General features: G+C 54.1%; 8 protein-coding genes across 8 annotated transcripts; 5 read left to right on the top strand and 3 right to left on the bottom strand.

Annotated features, from left to right (window-relative positions):
• Positions 1–150: 150 nt before the first annotated feature.
• On the top strand, positions 151–3,645 carry NCS54_00842700 (Transcription-coupled repair protein CSB/RAD26; the record flags this gene model as incomplete). The annotated part of the gene is made up of 1 exon (XM_053153813.1): positions 151–3,645. One exon carries the CDS (start codon positions 151–153, stop codon positions 3,643–3,645), a length of 3,495 nt encoding a protein of 1,164 aa, XP_053009788.1.
• A 415-nt stretch (positions 3,646–4,060) lies between these two features.
• Positions 4,061–4,708, bottom strand: NCS54_00842600 (Hypothetical protein; the record flags this gene model as incomplete). Its single annotated transcript, XM_053153812.1, has 4 exons — positions 4,061–4,212; positions 4,266–4,426; positions 4,513–4,585; positions 4,642–4,708. 4 exons carry the CDS (start codon positions 4,706–4,708, stop codon positions 4,061–4,063), a joined length of 453 nt encoding a protein of 150 aa, XP_053009787.1.
• Positions 4,709–5,396: 688 nt separating this feature from the next.
• NCS54_00842500 (Hypothetical protein) lies at positions 5,397–6,484 on the top strand (the record flags this gene model as incomplete). The annotated part of the gene is made up of 3 exons (XM_053153811.1): positions 5,397–5,436; positions 5,483–5,688; positions 5,858–6,484. The coding sequence occupies 3 exons, from the start codon at positions 5,397–5,399 to the stop codon at positions 6,482–6,484; spliced, it is 873 nt and encodes a 290-aa protein (XP_053009786.1).
• Positions 6,485–6,843: 359 nt separating this feature from the next.
• On the bottom strand, positions 6,844–7,624 carry NCS54_00842400 (Fe-S-biosyn domain-containing protein; the record flags this gene model as incomplete). The annotated part of the gene is made up of 2 exons (XM_053153810.1): positions 6,844–7,215; positions 7,268–7,624. 2 exons carry the CDS (start codon positions 7,622–7,624, stop codon positions 6,844–6,846), a joined length of 729 nt encoding a protein of 242 aa, XP_053009785.1.
• Positions 7,625–8,198: 574 nt separating this feature from the next.
• Positions 8,199–10,899, top strand: NCS54_00842300 (Eukaryotic translation initiation factor 3 subunit C; the record flags this gene model as incomplete). Its single annotated transcript, XM_053153809.1, has 3 exons — positions 8,199–8,544; positions 8,609–9,585; positions 9,637–10,899. 3 exons carry the CDS (start codon positions 8,199–8,201, stop codon positions 10,897–10,899), a joined length of 2,586 nt encoding a protein of 861 aa, XP_053009784.1.
• Positions 10,900–12,046: 1,147 nt separating this feature from the next.
• On the top strand, positions 12,047–12,834 carry NCS54_00842200 (Hemerythrin domain-containing protein; the record flags this gene model as incomplete). Its single annotated transcript, XM_053153808.1, has 2 exons — positions 12,047–12,355; positions 12,403–12,834. 2 exons carry the CDS (start codon positions 12,047–12,049, stop codon positions 12,832–12,834), a joined length of 741 nt encoding a protein of 246 aa, XP_053009783.1.
• Positions 12,835–13,218: 384 nt separating this feature from the next.
• On the bottom strand, positions 13,219–14,211 carry NCS54_00842100 (Hypothetical protein; the record flags this gene model as incomplete). Its single annotated transcript, XM_053153807.1, has 1 exon — positions 13,219–14,211. The coding sequence occupies one exon, from the start codon at positions 14,209–14,211 to the stop codon at positions 13,219–13,221; it is 993 nt and encodes a 330-aa protein (XP_053009782.1).
• Positions 14,212–15,798: 1,587 nt separating this feature from the next.
• NCS54_00842000 (Hypothetical protein) lies at positions 15,799–17,686 on the top strand (the record flags this gene model as incomplete). Its single annotated transcript, XM_053153806.1, has 2 exons — positions 15,799–16,086; positions 16,142–17,686. The coding sequence occupies 2 exons, from the start codon at positions 15,799–15,801 to the stop codon at positions 17,684–17,686; spliced, it is 1,833 nt and encodes a 610-aa protein (XP_053009781.1).
• Between the last annotated feature and the right edge of the window lie 97 nt (positions 17,687–17,783).

Here is a 17,783-nt window from a genome sequence, read left to right as displayed (position 1 = left end):
AGATGCCACTGGAATAGTCAGACTGTGATTCACTGTTCACGCTGATTCCTCTGCTTCCGGGAGCAAACTGACCTGCTCCTCTCATCACTTTCCTTTCAAGAGCATCTGCACCTACGTCGCTTTCCTACCCACCGAAACCCGTCTTCCATCATGGCATCAGAAGATGCAGACTCGGAGAACCAAGCGGTTGATCGAGCCGCACTTCGCGATCGAATGCTCGCCGCCGCGCAAGCAGGTGCTTCCCAAGATGACAACGAGGAACAGCCCACGACGGAGGGCCTGAACGAGGAAGATGCGCTTCGGAACCTGACTGGTGCTGTCCGAGATCAGAATGAACTTGAACGAGACATCACTCTCCAAGCCAACGCTGCGTTGATGGAAGCCGATGACAAGAAGGATCAGAATCGTATCGACAAGCTGCAAGCAACCAAACATCGGCTTCAATTACAGTTGGACAAGGAGAAGAAGCGCCTCGAGAAAGTAGGCACAAACATTTACCAGTCCCGAAATATCCAGAAGGAAATCGCCAAGTTGGATGACGAGATTCAGCAAGTCAGCAGCGACATCTCGGATTTTCAAGCACGTATCGAGAAGCGACACCAGGAGAACCCTGTCGAGGATTCAAAGCAAGCCAAATCCAAGAAGCTTCCAGGCGAAAGCAATCGCGAGTTTCTCATCCGAACTGGCAAGATTACGCCTTTCGCCAAGATTGGTGGACCACGACCAGCCGGCATTGAGGGACAGCTCGCGGATACGATTTTGGATGCAGAGGAAGAGGCTGCGGCAGAGCAGTTAGATGAGGAGTTCGCAGGCCCGACCTCTCACCAACGCCTCCGGCGCCCTGGCTTTGCTGACGAGCTCGAGCCCGAAACGACTAAGCCGGTGACCAAGCCAGAGACCACGGCAGTTGAGACTGAGTTTTCTCTCCGACCAAGGAAGAAGAGACGTATTCAGAGAGATCGAAGCCCATCTGCCGATTTTGAGCCTGAAGGAACCCCTGGTTCTGAATCAGGAGATGATGCTGTTTGGCAGCAAGGAACCGAGGATGATCTCGTCCGGGAACAACGCCGCAAGGCGAAGGCCAAAGCTAAACTCGTCGAGCAAAACGCGATTGATCTTAGCAAGATCGATGACGGAAACGCGGCGCACTACAAGAAGAGGCTGAACGATTGGGTCACCCGAAGAAGTCGCGCGAGACGAGCACGCAGACAGGGAACTGAGACCGGCGGCGACGCCGACCAGAGCGACGAGGAGGAAGAGGAATGGTTCAAGCCTGCTCCAGACTTTCCAGATCACCATTTTGGGGAGGGACTCAAACTCCCTGGGGATATTCACCCCTCCCTTTTCGGATACCAGAAGACTGGTGTCCAGTGGCTTGCGGAACTCTACAAGCAGCATGTTGGAGGCATCGTGGGCGATGAGATGGGATTGGGCAAGACTGTGCAACTGATCGCATTCCTCGCGGCTCTTCACTACAGCAAAAAGCTCACACGCCCTGTCATTATTGTTGCTCCAGCCACGCTCCTACGACAATGGGTAAGCGAGTTTCATCGCTGGTGGCCACCCCTTCGTGTGGCAATCCTCCACGCTTCTGGTAGCGGAATGATGGATCCTAAAGCCGAGGACGAGGCAGATTTGGATCATTTCAAGCCTCTCGCGACCAAATCAGAGAAGGCTGCAAGAAGGATTGTCAACGGAGTTGTCAAGAATGGCCATGTTCTGGTGACGACCTATGCCGGCCTTCAGACTTACGCAGACACCCTACTGCCAGTTCAATGGGACTATGCCGTTCTTGATGAAGGACACAAGATTCGTAATCCCAATGCTGAGATCACGGTCACCTGCAAAGAACTCAACACCCCCAACCGTGTCATCCTTTCAGGAACACCCGTTCAAAACAATCTGACCGAGCTATGGTCTCTGTTTGACTTCATCTACCCTATGCGCCTGGGAACGCTTGTCAATTTCAGAACACAGTTTGAGATCCCAATTCGGCAAGGCGGTTATGCCAATGCCTCCAACTTGCAAGTCATGACTGCAGAGAAATGTGCCGAAGCTCTGAAGGAGACAATCAGCGAGTACCTACTCCAGCGATTGAAAGTCGACGTTGCTGCTGATCTCCCCGAGAAGACGGAGCAGGTCTTGTTTTGCAAGCTGACAGATGGGCAACGCAAAGCCTATGAGACATTTCTTAAATCTGATGAGGTCTCGTCCATCTTATCCCGAACACGACAATCCCTTTATGGGATCGATATTCTCCGCAAGATCTGCAATCACCCCGATCTGCTGGACAAGAGTCTTGGAAGCAAAGACGGATACGACTTTGGCAACCCCAAGCTTTCCGCCAAACTCCAGCTGACCAAAGATTTGCTGCAAAAGGTCATGATCCCCAATGGTCACAAGACTCTTCTGTTTTCCCAAGGAAAGCAAATGCTCAACATTATCGAGAAATGTATCAGAGAATGTGACATCAGCTATGTTCGAATGGATGGAGAAACCCCCGTCGACCAACGTCAGCCCATGATTGACAAGTTTAACGAAGATCCAAACATCCACGTGTTCCTCATGACAACGAGAACCGGAGGATTGGGAACGAACTTGACGGGCGCTGACCGGATCATCATCTTTGACCCAGACTGGAACCCGTCGACTGATCTCCAGGCCAGAGAAAGAGCATGGAGGCTGGGTCAGAAGAAGCCAGTGAAGATCTACCGCTTGATGACTGAGGGAACGATCGAGGAGAAGATTTATCATCGTCAGATCTTCAAGCAGTTCATGACCAACAAGGTGCTGAAGGATCCAAAGCAGCGAAGCAGCTATGATCTGTCAGACCTCTACGATCTCTTCAGTTTCAACCCAGTGGGAGAGGCGGGAGCTCAACGAAGTGAAGTCTTCAAAGGGGCTGAAGTTGACTTGGCTAATGCTGATGGAGGAGAGGGCGGAGACCAGAACGTACAACCCATCAGCAGCATTGGACGTGACACCAACGACGTTGAGGGTAGAGAACTCCAGCAGATGGATCTAGTGGCTGCTATGGAGGAGTTCAAAGAAGACAAGTCTGCTCATGATGAGAAGCGCATGCTGGAGGGCATCTTTGCGAAGTCTGTCAACAGCGCCTACGATCATGAACAAATCGTCAACGGGCCCCAGAAAGCCAAGGCGGACATGTCTGTCCTTCGACATGAGGCGAACCAAGTCGCCCGCCAAGCCGCGGCACATCTTCGTCAGGCTGGCTTAGAGGCACGCAGAGTCCCGATCGGTACTGTGACATGGACCGGAGAGGTTGGACAGGCTGGTCGCCCAGGAGGTAACCGTCGGCGTGGGGGACCTGGCTCGACAGGCATTATTAGTAACCTGGCTGATCGTCAAGGTCTCGACGGTGGAAGTGGAAGCAGCTCACGATCCGGTACCCCAGGCTCGGACAGGAATCTCAAGGCAAAGGACTTCGTGGCGATGATCAAAACCTTCATTAACCGTCAGGGCGGCCGGGTTCCCAGCAAGATGCTGGTGGACCATTTCAACCCGTACTGTCCAAACAAGAAACAGAGCGACGAGTTCAAAGCTGCCCTGGATAGAGTTGCCGTGCTCAACAAGTCTGGCGGCACGGGCAGAGGAATCTGGACATTGAAGCTGGGAGTGAAGTGATGGAGAGGGAGGCTGAATCGAGGATGAAATCCTCGAGGGGGATCATGAATTGGCTGGTCGTTCGGCGAGGCGTTCGGATACTACAAGATCACATATAATAGATACCGCGACTTGAGAAATTCATATGCTTTTTTTTCTTCTTGCTCATCATCATGGCCAACGAGAAACTATGTCCATGTTGCATCATAAATCAAAGTCTCACGAAGGAGAGTTGGTCTGACAAGGAGGATGATTCATAGGCCTTCTTCGGGCGAATTCATAACTGTCTACTGCGTCCTAACCCATAACCGGAACAGGCATAGCAGGATAGACTGGAGACCAGGCGCATTGGCCGTTCTCCTCGTGATTCTCAACGCCACAGAGAAACCAGATAGCGAATCTCCTGTCCGATCCAAGCCACCCAATTGTGAGCAGCTCAGAGACGGCGACCACGGCGACCACCCTTTCTGCGGGTAGAGTCGGAAGGAGTGGGAGTGACGTCCTCAATGCGACCGATCTTCATGCCAGCACGAGCCAGAGCGCGGAGAGCGGACTGGGCACCGGGGCCGGGGGTCTTGGTACCGTTACCTGGAGGGGTGAATTAGCATGAGTCTGATGCGCCTAGACAAGTCAGAACTTACCACCAGTGGCACGGATCTTGATATGAAGAGCGTTGATGCCAAGCTCCTTGCAGCGGGCAGCGACGTCCTGAGCAGCCAACATGGCAGCGTAGGGGGAGGACTCGTCGCGATCGGCCTTGACCTTCATACCACCAGTAACACGGCAGATGGTCTCACGGCCACTGGAATCACCCAAGTTAGCCACAATGAACCGTACAATTTTTCATAGCCGCAACCAGCTCTTCTCCTTGTTCACGGGTTGACGAACCTCAGATCGGTGACGTGGACGAAGGTATCGTTGAAGGAGGCGAAGATACGGGCGACACCGAAGACGAGCTCGCCTGTGCAAAAACTGTTAGTCTTTTCGTTTCTCGTTCGGTTCGACGCGGGCGCATACCATCGCGGACGGAGGGGCCCAGGGAGATGTTCTCCTGGGGAGCACGGGCGACCTTCTTGGGGGGCATTTTGAAATGGGCGACTTCTGGTTACTCGTCACTTGGCGGTTGAGAATGAGGTTCTCCAAACTGATTTCTCGCGAGGTGCCAGTTTGGTGGTGGTGGATTTGCCCGCTCGAGCGGTGGGGTGCGGCAGAAAACCACACGCAAATTATGGTGCGCGGGGGGAAAAAAGGTCCAAGCCCTAGCAGGGAATATTTTTTTTTTCGCAGACGAGGGACCCACTCATTGTAATTCCCCCCCAGAAAAAGAGCTTCCCCTTCTCTTCTTCTCTCTACAGCCTCCCCAACCGACAACCACTAACCGACCATCCCAACAGCCGTCGCCGACAAAATGGGTGCTACGTATGTGCTTCCTCCCTGAAGACGTGGACAATATGGGCAGATGCACCGGTCTCCCGAGTTCTCTCTCGCTTGCGGATTAATCGTGGTCCTCTCGCTGGAAAGCCGCGATCCTCGACCCTCTTTCGAGTTTCGCTGGCCTGCCAGCTCGATCTTTCTCGGGTTTCTCCCTCAATTGCCCAGGTCTGGAACATGGCTTGTGTGTTGAGAGATGTTGCTTGGGGTGTTGGAGATGAAGATGCAAACTCTTCGCTCCTAAAATCATTGTCACTGGATGCTTGTGGTCTGCTGAAACACGCACCGCAATCCCATCCCTTGACTACTTCTTCCGGACATCTTGTCTGGAGTGTTGTCGGATGAGCGGCTACGAGATGGCACCGCCTACAGACACTACGTGTCGAGGACCTCTCAGCTCACCGATCAAAATCATCTTTCGAGTTAGCCAAGGCGGAGAATGCTGCTTGCAACAGTTCTCGCACCGGCGCTCTGTTCCATACCACATCTGTGGTATTCGGACTTCGAACTAATCTGATCAATAGCGTCCCTACCAACGACCAGATCCTGGTCCCTGAGACCCTTCTCAAGAAGCGCAAGTCTCAGGAGAAGGCCCGCGCTGAGCGCACCGACGCCATCCAGAAGCAGAAGGCTGTGAGTACCACCCTACCGTCTCCTTTGGCATATGATGGAAAACATACACATCAACTAGACACACTCGATGCTGTTGATAGTTAACCTTCTTTCGGGTCTGACAATGCCTGATTGAAACACATGATTCCTGCATACTTGTTCAAAGACCTGTGACTGACAAGTACAATAGGCCAACAAGGAGAAGCGTGGCGTCATCTTCAAGCGTGCTGAGAAGTACGTCAAGGAGTACCGCGATGCTGAGCGTGAGAAGATCCGCCTCCACCGCGTTGCCAAGAGCGAGGACTCTGCCTACATCCCCGCTGAGGCTAAGCTCATCTTCGTCGTCCGCATCAAGGGTATCAACAAGATGCCCCCCAAGCCCCGCAAGATCCTCCAGCTCCTCCGTCTCCTCCAGATCAACAACGGTGTCTTCATCAAGGTCACCAAGGCCACCACTGAGATGCTCAAGGTCGTCGAGCCCTGGATCGCCTACGGTTACCCCAACCTGAAGACCGTCAAGGAGCTCGTCTACAAGCGTGGCTACGGAAAGGTCAACAAGCAGCGGATTGCCCTCACTGACAACGCCATTGTCGAGGAGTCCCTCGGCAAGTACGGCATTGTCTGCGTTGAGGATCTCATCCACGAGATCTACACCGTCGGCCCCAACTTCAAGCAGGCCTCCAACTTCCTCTGGCCCTTCAAGCTCTCCAACCCCAACGGTGGCTTCCGCCCCCGCAAGTTCAAGCACTTCATTGAGGGTGGTGACCTTGGTAACCGTGAGGAGGCCATCAACGCCCTCGTCCGCCAGATGAACTAAGATGGTTATTCTCGGAAAATGGTTAAATGGGAATGGTTAGGACCTTAACGGATTCAAAAAGATTTGCATGGCTGCTCGGCGTTCATATCACGACAGGGATTTGGCAATTGATACCTTGATGAATGACACCCGAGATTTCAAACATTCGTGATGACCCTGATGGCCAAATGATGTGAATTGTGACTGATGCTGTACCGATCTGCCTTGTCTCCGTGAGTCTCTGAGTCCCTGGGAAGGACGACCTCGGAAAGATCTTGTTTGAAGAGGGGTATTAATAATCCTAGTCTACATGTGGAGAACAATTGTCTATGTCTATGTCATCCGGCTCTTTAACCTCCATGTCCAAACCTGTTGGGATTCTACATCTTGATGTCGAAGCTAGTACCACACCCACAACTGCTAGTAGCAAATGGGTTATCGACAATCTTGAATTGAGAGCCGATCAGCTCCATTGTGAAGTCCACCTTGCTGCCCTTGAGGAGATCGAGAGATGGCTCATCGAGCACGACCTTCGGACCGTCCTCCGAAGCCGTGGCCGGGTCGGCGTCCTCTGGGATGTATTGGAAGATGGTGTCGTCCTCGTTGACAATGTTTGACCATTCTGGGCTGTCCTTTGGTGGTAGAGTTATGAGGCTCATGAGGTATTGGAAGCCGTGGCAGCCGCCGCTTTCGACTTGGATTCGTAGTGCGAGGTTCGGGTTGCCGTCCTTTTCCATAATCTTGTTGAGGCGCTTCTCAATGTTAGTCTGAGTTGACGAGAAGGGTTCCCATGGCATGACATACCTTGGCTGCCCGTTCAGTAATTTCCAACATCATCTCGTTGCCATCCTCGTCTTGCTGCGGGTTCAAGATTGCTCGTGTCTGCTGTCGAGCGGCAGAAGTGGAAAACGCTCGTACAGCCGGAGCATGCAAGTTGGAACGCCAAAGCCACCTGGAATTATTGGAATCGCGTGTGTGGATATGTATTCTCGAAGCAGTGGTCGAAGCCTCGGTGACTCGGAGCGGAGAAGGTGCGCATCGCGGGACGAGGAACTCGAGGGGTGTGGAGGACTGGGAAGCGGCAGTGGAATAGCTGCGTCGAGCGAGCTGGATAAAGGATCTAGCGGCTGATGGCGCATTCGCGCAGTGAAGAGAAGCCATAGCGACGGTTTATGGAGAGTTGTAGGTCGAAGGTGGGTGCAGATGGTGGCGGTCGAGGTGGTGGTAGTGGATGCTTGCTGAGAAATGCGAGAAGCCGAAGCACTCACTGGTTTGCCGGACCTCGAATTTCTTGCTACGGAGCCGGGGACCGAAGAAGGGCACGCCGGTTCGACGAGGCAAGGCGCGGCCACCAGTTCGGGAAAGAAAAGTACGTACTTCGGTAGCCGATCGTATTCCGGTCACGGACCAAAGGTCTGTCACAGGGCACCTTCAGTGACTCGTGGGCGCTGTAATGCCCTGAAAGACCCTGAAGCCTCACTGTCGCCCCCTATGACTCTGCAATGACTCGATCTCTAAGTTGTGGGCTGCGCTGACATAATCAATCTGATTTTTCCGCCCGCTTATCGATAGCAGAGAGGCTTGTGACTCGCGAGTCGCCGTATCGTTAAGCCCCGGTGCACGCCCCCACCTCCCACAATCAACAATTTTCGTTCCGTCGAAACAACCCCGCGCACGCACCTCGCGAACCTGACCCTCACCAGACAAGGCTCAGCGTCAAAGAAACTCGCCCAAAATGTCTCGATTCTTCCGCGGCGGCGACGACAGCTCCACCGACAGCTCCAGCGACGAGGAGGAGCTCTACTCCGAGGAGGAGGAAGAGGAGGAGGAGCAGGAGGACTCCCAGGAGGAATCCTCCCAGGAAGACAGCGACAGCGATGATTCCGACGATGGCGGCGTGAAGAAGACGGGTGCCAGTGCTTTCCTGGTCGGACAATCCGACTCGGATAGCGATGAGAGTGATGACGAGCACCGAGGCAAGGTCAAGAGTGCCAAGGACAAGCGCCTGGACGAGCTGGAGGCATCCATCAAGCAGATCGAGAACGGCCAAAAGAACGGCGACTGGACCCTCATCTCTGCCGGTACGACATGACGAGAAATCATCAAACCCATCTCGCAAATATGAATACTGACAACAACATGCAGAATATGACAAGCTCAACCGCCAGGTTACCAAGCTGCCCGGCAGCAAACCTCCCAAGCCCTACATCCGAATTCTCGCTGAGCTCGAGGACTTTATGAATGAGTCACTGGCCAAGGCGAAGGTCACCCCCAAGAAGATGAACGCCACCCAGGCCCGAGCCCTCAACGCCGTCAAGCAAAAGATCAAGAAGACCAACAAGGAGTACCAGAGTCAGATTGACTCTTACCGAGAGGACAAGGATGGCTTCATGGAGTCATCCGAGGAGGAGGTTGTGGCTGCTCCCGTCAAGGCCAAGAAGGTCTCTCTCCAGGTTGAGGCTGCTCCTACTGAGGAGGCTGACGATGAGGGTTTTGCTACCGTCGGCAAGGGTGGCCGCACACTCCAGTACACTCCCGAGAGCATCTTCAAGCACCTTCGAACCATTATGGAGTCCCGAGGAAAGAAGAACACCGATCGTGCTGAGCAGATCAAGGTCATGGAGAAGCTGCACGAGATTGCCAACACCCCTTACCAGAAGATCCGTCTCCTCCTCACTCTTGTCTCTGCCCGATTCGACCTTGGCTCTGGTGGTGCTTCTGCCATGCCTCTTGAGCACTGGAAGGCTGCCGAGAAGGAACTCTCGAGCCTCCTCCAGGTCCTCGAGGAGAACCGTGACTACGTTGTCGTTGAGAACGCCGAGGAGTGGGACGATGACGAGAAGCCCCCTACTCTGCAGCCTGGTGAGAAGCACATCAAGGTTCCCGGAAGCATCGTCTCTTACATTGAGCGACTTGACGATGAGCTCGTTCGCTCTCTCCAGAGCATCGACCCCCACACCTCCGAGTACATCGAGCGGTTGCAAGACGAGGGTGCCCTCTACAACATCATCTTCCGCGGCCTCCTCTACTATGAGTACATCCGAAAGGACGACTCCCTGGAAACTCCTCAAGATAGCGTGAACCGAATTGTGATGCGCCGATTGGAACACGTTTACTTCAAGGTATGTAAACTCGCTACCATCATAACGATTTTGTTGCTGACTCCGCATTAGCCCGCCCAGGTTGTCAAGACTTTCGAGGAGAACTGCTGGAAGACTGTTGGCGACTCGGTCGAGTCTGTCATCACCCCCCGCGACCAGGCCCAGAACGCTGGAAACCTCGTCAATGTTCTCTGCAACTACCTGTTCAGCAACAGCGACGGTATTATTCGTGCCCGAGCCATGCTGTGCCAGGTTTACTTCCTCGCCCTCCACGGCGAGTACTACAAGGCCCGTGACATGATGTTGATGTCGCATTTGCAGGAGAACATCCCCAACTTTGACGTCCAGAGCCAGATCCTGTACAACCGAACTCTGGTCCAAGTTGGTCTCTGCGCTTTCCGCAAGGGTCTTGTCTACGATGCCCAGAACACTCTGCAAGAAATCTGCGGCAGCGGCCGTCAGAAGGAGTTGCTCGCCCAGGGTGTCATGATGCAGCGATACAACCAGGTGTCTCCTGAGCAGGAGCGCCTCGAGAAGCAGCGACAACTGCCCTTCCACATGCACATCAACCTTGAGCTCCTCGAGTGTGTCTACCTGACCTGCAGCATGCTTCTCGAGATTCCTCTGCTGGCCCAGACCGGTTCTTCACCGGATGTTAAGAAGAGAGTCATCAGCAAGACCTATCGCCGCATGCTCGAGTATCACGAGAGGCAAATCTTCACTGGTCCTCCCGAGAACACACGAGACCATGTGATGCAGGCTTCCAAGGCTCTGGCTGCTGGTGAGTGGAAGAAGTCAATCAGCTTCATCCACAGCATCAAGATCTGGGACCTCATGCCCAGCGCCGAGGAGATCAAGGCCATGCTCTCCAAGCAGATCCAAGAGGAGGGTCTGCGAACCTACCTCTTCACCTACGCCCCCTTCTACGACACCCTCTCCATCGAGACTCTCAGCGCCATGTTTGAGCTTGATGTTACCAAGATTTCGGCCGTTGTCAGCAAGATGATCAGCCACGAGGAGCTTTCCGCCTCCCTCGACCAGGTCACCTCTACTGTCATCTTCCGCAAGGGTGTCGAGCTCAGCCGTCTCCAGTCCCTGGCTCTTGCCCTGTCAGACAAGGCCAGCGCACTCATCGAGACCAACGAGCGAACTCTGGAGCAGCGAACACAGGGCACCTCAAACGCATTTGAGCGACAAGGCGGCCGAGGCCGAGGAGGACAGAGGACAGGACAACGACAGGGCCGAGGAGGAGCACGGGCGGGCGGCAACACGCAGCGACAAGCTGGTGGAACGCAGTTCACGGGTGGCGCGCTGGGTGCGGCTGTCCGAGGTTAAGATGGGAAGAATGAACGAGATGAGGCGTCTTGATCGTTTGCATTTTGCATGGGATGGTTGCTTTTAATGAAAAGGGGCGAGGATGCGGGAGCACTCGCTACGTGTCATTAGGTCGAAACGGAATAAGGATCCATAGAACTCGTCAGTCTCATGCTTGTGCTATGTTGTGAAAAGTTGGCGGGACTATCGAACCATTTGAGATTGGATGGAAGAGAGATAGTGTGTAGGCAACAATGCCATGAACTGAATAGCATCGGGTTGGCGTGAGAGATGTTGCTCTCCAATGAATGATGTTTCAAGTTGTGTAAGGCTGAGCGTGGCAGGCCACAGTTACGATGGTTGAAGACATGGGAGTTGTGAGTTGGGCTAGTCTCTTGGATACGAAGAGTTGGCTAGGTTTTGGTATCATGTCACTACAAACAATATCAAACGATGGAAAGTATACTATAGACAGGTCATTATATGAGATGCTGTTGGCTTTGGTACCAACGTCTTTACAGAAAGTGGTTGGTAGAGAGATGTCAGGCTATCAAGTGCCTAAAGATGGCCATCCGTGGCACCACCACAAACATGCTATGATTCCAGCTAGGACTGATCAGCGGCTATAACAAAGCTTAAAACAAGATAAGCGCGTTCTAACCTTGCTAGACTCGATCCTGGTTTGGAAATGAAGAGCGAGATGAGGTCGGTCTTCTTGCCGAGTACTCGGAAAAGCAATGCCGCTGCAGTGATACACGGATGGGGTGACATGTATAATAAGTAGGTCCCTGGTAGTCCTACGAGTCAGATGCATGCCTCATCAAGATCCGGCCGGATAGGAATTGGAATGCCCCGTCCATCTAAAAACTCCCCGAGCATGGCATTTCGGACTTTGCCAAGCACACCGAGACGAGCGTCCCGCGCGGCGACGACCCGGAGATTACTCAGTTCGCGCGCGGGTAGTCGGGCTCAGTCAGCTATTTCCAATCCGAATGGCAATGGGAGGCTCCTGAGTGGTCCAAGGGGTAAAGGGTTCGGGGAGATCACGGTTCTTTGAGAGCCCGGGAGGGCGTTGCGGAGTCTTGCCTTGGGCGGCCTTTTTTTTTAGTGATCCAGTCTCTGGGTCTCTTTTTTTCCTCGAGTATTTTCACTTCAAGTTGGGCCAGCAATGAGGCTGATGTTACAGCGACATCGTGTAAGACCAATCTACGAGAGCATATTCCAAAGACAAACAGAACGATTAGCTACTTCTTTTACTCTCTCGAAATTTGTTACATCAGCCAAGACGAGATTTGTTGTACCTTCCTTGCGGTTACGGAGATATCACCAAGCAGCAATGTCGACATCAAACCCCACCCCCGAGGAGCCGACAAAGGCTGTTGAGGAGAAGACAGAGACTGTGGTAGAGGAGCTGCCGCCTCTGTCGGACCGGGACTTTAAGGTTTATAACCGTCTTGCTGTGAAGATGGACTACTTTGTGAGACAGGTTTCTAAACATATTGAAATACAACTAACAACTCCTAGCATGACCACTTCCGCCGTTCATGGAACCTCCTCTGGGGAGCATGCACAACCAACAAGCGGCCGCAGGGCATGTCGCTCAAGCAGTTCATTCTCGAGGGCATCCAATTTGCCGATAACCTCACGGCGCACCACGGCATCGAGGAGACGTACGTCTTCCCCGTGCTGGCCAAGAAGATGCCCGAGTTCCGAGGCGGTCGGGCTGAGCTCCTACGCCAGCATAAGCAGATTCATGCTGGGCTTGATGTCTTTGCAGAGTACCTCCGGCAGTGCAGGGCCGGCGAGGTCGATTTTGAGATGGACGTGCTTAAGGAAAAGATGGAGGGGTGGGGAGAGGTGCTGTGGAAGCATCTGGATGAGGAGGTCAAGACGCTGGGAGCGGAGAATATGAGGAGGTATTGGACAAAGGAGGAGATTATGAGGTTGCCAATGTGAGCGGGAGATGTGTCTAGAGGAGGGCATGTTTTAATGTTTTGGCCGCTCAACTCGCAATACACGAAAGCATAGGTTTATTCTACCGAGGAGGTATCTCTAAGCGCCCATTTATATATATAATACCCTCCGCATGATGACCCCCAATATCGCGTCATGATCCAATGGCGGCATGTGTCTTCGCCATTTTTCCAGATGAGAAGCCAACCGATCCCCTCAAGTGCGCTCTGTTGCTACCCCTGAAGCGCCGATGCCGACAATTTCCCCAGCTCCAGAAGCCAAGTCTAGTGCGATGATCCTTCTCTTTCCTGACACACCACGGTGCCAGTGCTCTATTCTCGTTGTGTCCGTGATGCCACTATGTTATTGCAAAATCCGACTGCCTACTTAGGCGGTCTGGCGCCACAGGTTCTTGATATTGACGGTCGCGGGCCAAGTCGCGAGAGCGGCAATGGCAAGCTCGGGGAGCAGGCCGCCCTCGCTGCTCCAATGAACCGACAGGGGAGCCCAGGGCAGGGTTCCCACAAACTCGGCCTTCCAGTTGGTCTGCCACTCCTCCTCGGCGGCGACGTCGCCGGTGGGCGTCCTGCGCGCGCGTTCGACCAGCAAACGGAACAGCTCCAGGAAGACCCAGGTGCTCCACGAACGTGCGCCCCAGATCGCGAGCTTGCCACCCGTCTTTTGCGACAGGTTGGTGACGCCCTTGGCGGTGAGCAGCCAGCTGGCCTCGCCGAAGTGGTATCCGATGAGGAGGGTGTACTGTATAAGCTCGATAATGGTGTTGAATCGGCTAGGAGGAGGCACCTTTTCGCCGTTCTCGTCCAGCTTCTTGCCTCGAATGCGCAGGATGAGGTCCCTGAGCCCCAGGTATGTGGCAAAGATACCCCATAGACGGTTCATGGTGCGCCATTCGCCCAACATGTCGGTGAATCCCTGGATGCGCTTGGAAAGGTTGAGCGCAAGGGTGGCCAGCGGTGGCGCGGTCGCGGTGGACAGGACGACAGTGCTCGAGGGCGGCAGCTTGAAGGCCAGCTCGACCAGCTTGCGGGCCGAGTGGCGGAGAGTAGTCCGGCCCAGGAGGTTCAGGAGGGCTCCGACGAGACGGGCAGAGTAGGTGGTAAAGAGCAGGACGCAGTCGGTGCCGCCGCGCGTGCGGATGCAGCGATGGATATGGCGTATAACATCATCGAGGGCCGAGGGCGTCGCGGCGAGACGGCTGAGAGGGCTCGAGGTCACGGCGGCGGCGGTTTTGGGTGTTGTGGCTTTGCCGTTGGCCTTCTTCTCGACGGGGTCGGCTACCGGAGGTGCATCGGCGACAACGGGCTCCGCCGAAGGCACGGCGATGGCCTCGGCGGGGGACTCGACGGCGGTCTCGGTCATGGCGGCGGGTGGTTTGGAAAAGAGAAGCTCACGGTGAGCATCGAAGGTGAAGGAGAGGAAAGGAGAGGGAAGAAAAAGAAAAATGACACAATAGGGTTCAAGGAGGAATCAATGGCCTCATACAAAAAATAAATCCGTAATTGTTTCGACGGTAGTAGTGCTAGTGGTCCCAAGAACCTGGCTTGGTCCAGTACATGTACTTGAACCGGCCCGCAGCACTAGAGAGAAGTCGTGGGGGGTGGAGGAGACTGACCTCATCCGCTGATTGATAACTAGCGGGTGGGAGCTGCTGAGCTGATAAAAAAGATCGCAGAGATGGCCGAGGCCGCAGGTGAAGAACCCCGGTCCGGGACGGGGACTGTCTACTTTACGAGAGAGAAAAGGGAAAAAGCCGCGCCGTGCCTCGGTAGGCTTGTGGATATGATTCGTTCGAGCGTGGGGTGTAAGGTCGGGAACGAGGAGAAAATGAGATGAGCCAGGGCAGAAACCTCGGTACAAGGGGGGGTCAAGGCAGTTGCTCAAGGGAAGGGGGGAATGGTGTTTATCCCCTTTTGGACGAGGATTTCCCGGCTGTGTAAATGATGAGTTGTTGAGGAGAGGGAAGTTTATGGAAGCCATTCACAGGATTTATGAGCAACAGAGACAAGATCTGAGAGCTTCAGGGGCTCTCATTATCGGCATCTAGTCCCGAGTAAAAAGAAGTCTCTCATTAAAATCACCACAACAGGTAATAGCTCAACGTCTGATGATTGTCTGACACGCCCCCCGGAAAACACTCCTTGAGCCTCGGGCCCACAACATCTCCTGTATCTCATCGGCGCATCTACTCCCGTGTCAAGAGCCGCGAGGAGAAAAACCTGGGGAAGCGAGCCAACACACGAAATTGTGACACGACCAACACGGGGTCGCGCAAAGGATCCCGAGGCAAGGTCATGATGCATTTGATCTCGTCCCACTTGTCCATCTCCCATCGCGGAAATCTGCTGACGAGGCTTGGCGGACCGGAGGAACAATGTGCCGTGATGAAGCTGGAGGATTAGTCGTCTACTGAGCGAAATTTGCATGGATGTTGAGTTGTTCACCGACATTGCCATGTTCCATCCGAGCAAGCTCAAGCTTTCCCCATCTGTGAGTCCCTGGGCCGAGTCATCAAGGTCTACTAGGTACCTATGGAGACGAGACCCAAGTTGCTGCCTTGCCCTAGAGGCAGCAGCAGGCCTGGCTGGTAACGTGACCTCGCGTAATTCGCGTGACGACCTCATCGCGTCCTCACCCTCAGCCGTGAACTCCCGTCGCGCTCTGCATGCCTAATCTCTCCCCTCAACTTCATGGTGACGCCCTCCTGCTTCTGGCAAGCGCCGAGCAAGCCCGGTGGGCCTCACAGCCATAGCACAGCGGGCATGGGGCTTGAGCTGAACCCTGAGTGGACGCTGGTGCCTTGTTGGTCGGAATCCTCCAGCTCTCACCGCGTTTCGGCGCCTCTTAACGACATCTCTGGAGTTTACATAAAGACCCCTTTGCTGGTCGATTCTTCTCTAATCAATTCAATCAAAATTGTCAATTGAGCTTCCATTGCCATATTTCATCATGTCCAGCGACGAGAAGATTGCCGTCATTGGCCTCGGACTGCCTCACAACTACAGACCTGTCGGAGTCTTTCCGGGCCTTGTGGGTGACCACACTTGGTGTGCTGTTACTCTCACCATCCGCGAGAGATGCATGCTCAAGTTCATTGAGGACATCACCAACAAGCCAGAGTGGTGGGTCAAAGCCCAGGACCCTGAGATTTCTGCAAGATGGGCCAAAGAGGTCCTCGAGATGCCTTGGTCGGAGTTTCATGAGCATGCCAGTTTTTCCGAGGCAATGGCTGACGCTGTAAGTGCTGGCCTTGATATCGAAGGGGGGTGGACATGACTGACGAGCTTGGCAGTGTATCCTGGAGCTGCGCGAAAAGGCCAAGCTCTATCAAGAGACGGGCCTCATCCCTGTCATGGACTACAGCTCAGCCGCCATCAAGTCTGATAAGCTCATCCCTGAGGAACTCCGAGAGGCTCTAAAGGCTGCTGCCGCTCCTCTCGAAAACGTCCCCGACAAGCACAAGGACTGGCATCCCGGAAGTGATGAAAAGGTCCTTGACCTTGTTCATCCCTCGCTTTGGCCCCTCATCTATGGACGCTCGCACATTCTCCCCAACAAGCGCATCAATGTCAAGAATTGTCTTGAGCATTGTGGCATGGGCGATGTACTCCCCGAGAGGACTGACAAGCCCAGGCTAGCGACCGAAACCCGATACAGCCATTACAATCACCCGACTGCCATCTCCTCAACTCGCTTTCAGTGGCTTCCCTGTGACATTGATTTGACCGGCGAGCACCCACGTATTGATAGCTACATCAACAACCTGCACCCCGTCCAGCATGCTGCTCTCTACCCCATCATCGAACAAATCATTGCAAAATCCTTACCTGCCTGGGACGTCATCTACAAATGGCATGATGAATATCAAGTCCAACGTGTTGAGGCTACCCGCGTCGGCACGGACTGCCAGGCTGATGAATGCAGTGAAGGGCAGTATTCGTATTGCTCCCCTGTGAAGCGCCCGGTGAACGAAGGCGAGCAGCCTCGGGAGGAGGATGAAGAAAACGAGGAATGGTATGAAGGCTCAGAGCGTGAGAGACTTGACAGAGAATGGTTCAACTCCACACATCCGATCTATCAGCCGCAGCCCAAGAAGGATTTGAATGACCTCTTCAAGCTCAAGCCCAGCGACGTAAAAACTTCTGGGTTCTTTGGAGGCGCATCTCGCGCCCAGGTCATTGTCAAGCTTGCCAACATCCACCTCACCCCTGAGAAGCCCAAGTACGACGGTGGCTCTTGGCACATTGAGGGCCAGCTGAATGAGCACATTTGCGCAACTGCTCTCTACTACTATGACTGCGACAACATCACTGACTGTCAACTCGACTTTCGCACGATTGCCAATGAGGATGACCTCATGATGGAGCTCAGCTACGAACAGGACGACCATCGCTCTATTATGCGCACCTTTGACATTGACTCGCACGGAGACACTGTACAGAACATTGGAAGCGTGCTCACACGCCAGGACCGCATGCTCTTCTTCCCCAACTTGTACCAACACCACGTCAGCCCCTTCGAGCTAGCTGACAAAACGCGGCCTGGCCACCGCAAGATCTTGGCTCTATTCCTCATCGACCCTGTCATGCCCATCATCTCGACAGCCAATGTGCCGCCTCAGCAGCAGCATTGGTGGAGCGAGAAGACAATACCCGGGGACCGACTAGGCAAGCTGCCACCGGAGGTGACAGAGATGGTTATCAACAACATGGGTTTCCCCATTACCCTGACAGATGCCAAGAAGATCCGAGAGGAGCTCATGGCTGAGCGGAGTGTGATCCAAGAGGCAGCGGAGGGCGAGATACGGCGTCATGAGTGGAACTTTTGCGAGCATTAATGGTCAAACATTTTCAGCTCCGATGAACAACACGAGAGGATGGCATGCCAAGCATAAGCACAGGTTTTATCTCGAGCAAAGAATATCTTACGGCGTC

Source organism: Fusarium falciforme, chromosome 6 (assembly GCF_026873545.1).
Source record: "Fusarium falciforme chromosome 6, complete sequence".
NCBI lineage: Eukaryota > Fungi > Ascomycota > Sordariomycetes > Hypocreales > Nectriaceae > Fusarium > Fusarium falciforme.
The sequence above is the reverse complement of the archived record's forward strand: the minus strand, read 5'-3'. Positions and strand labels throughout refer to the sequence as shown.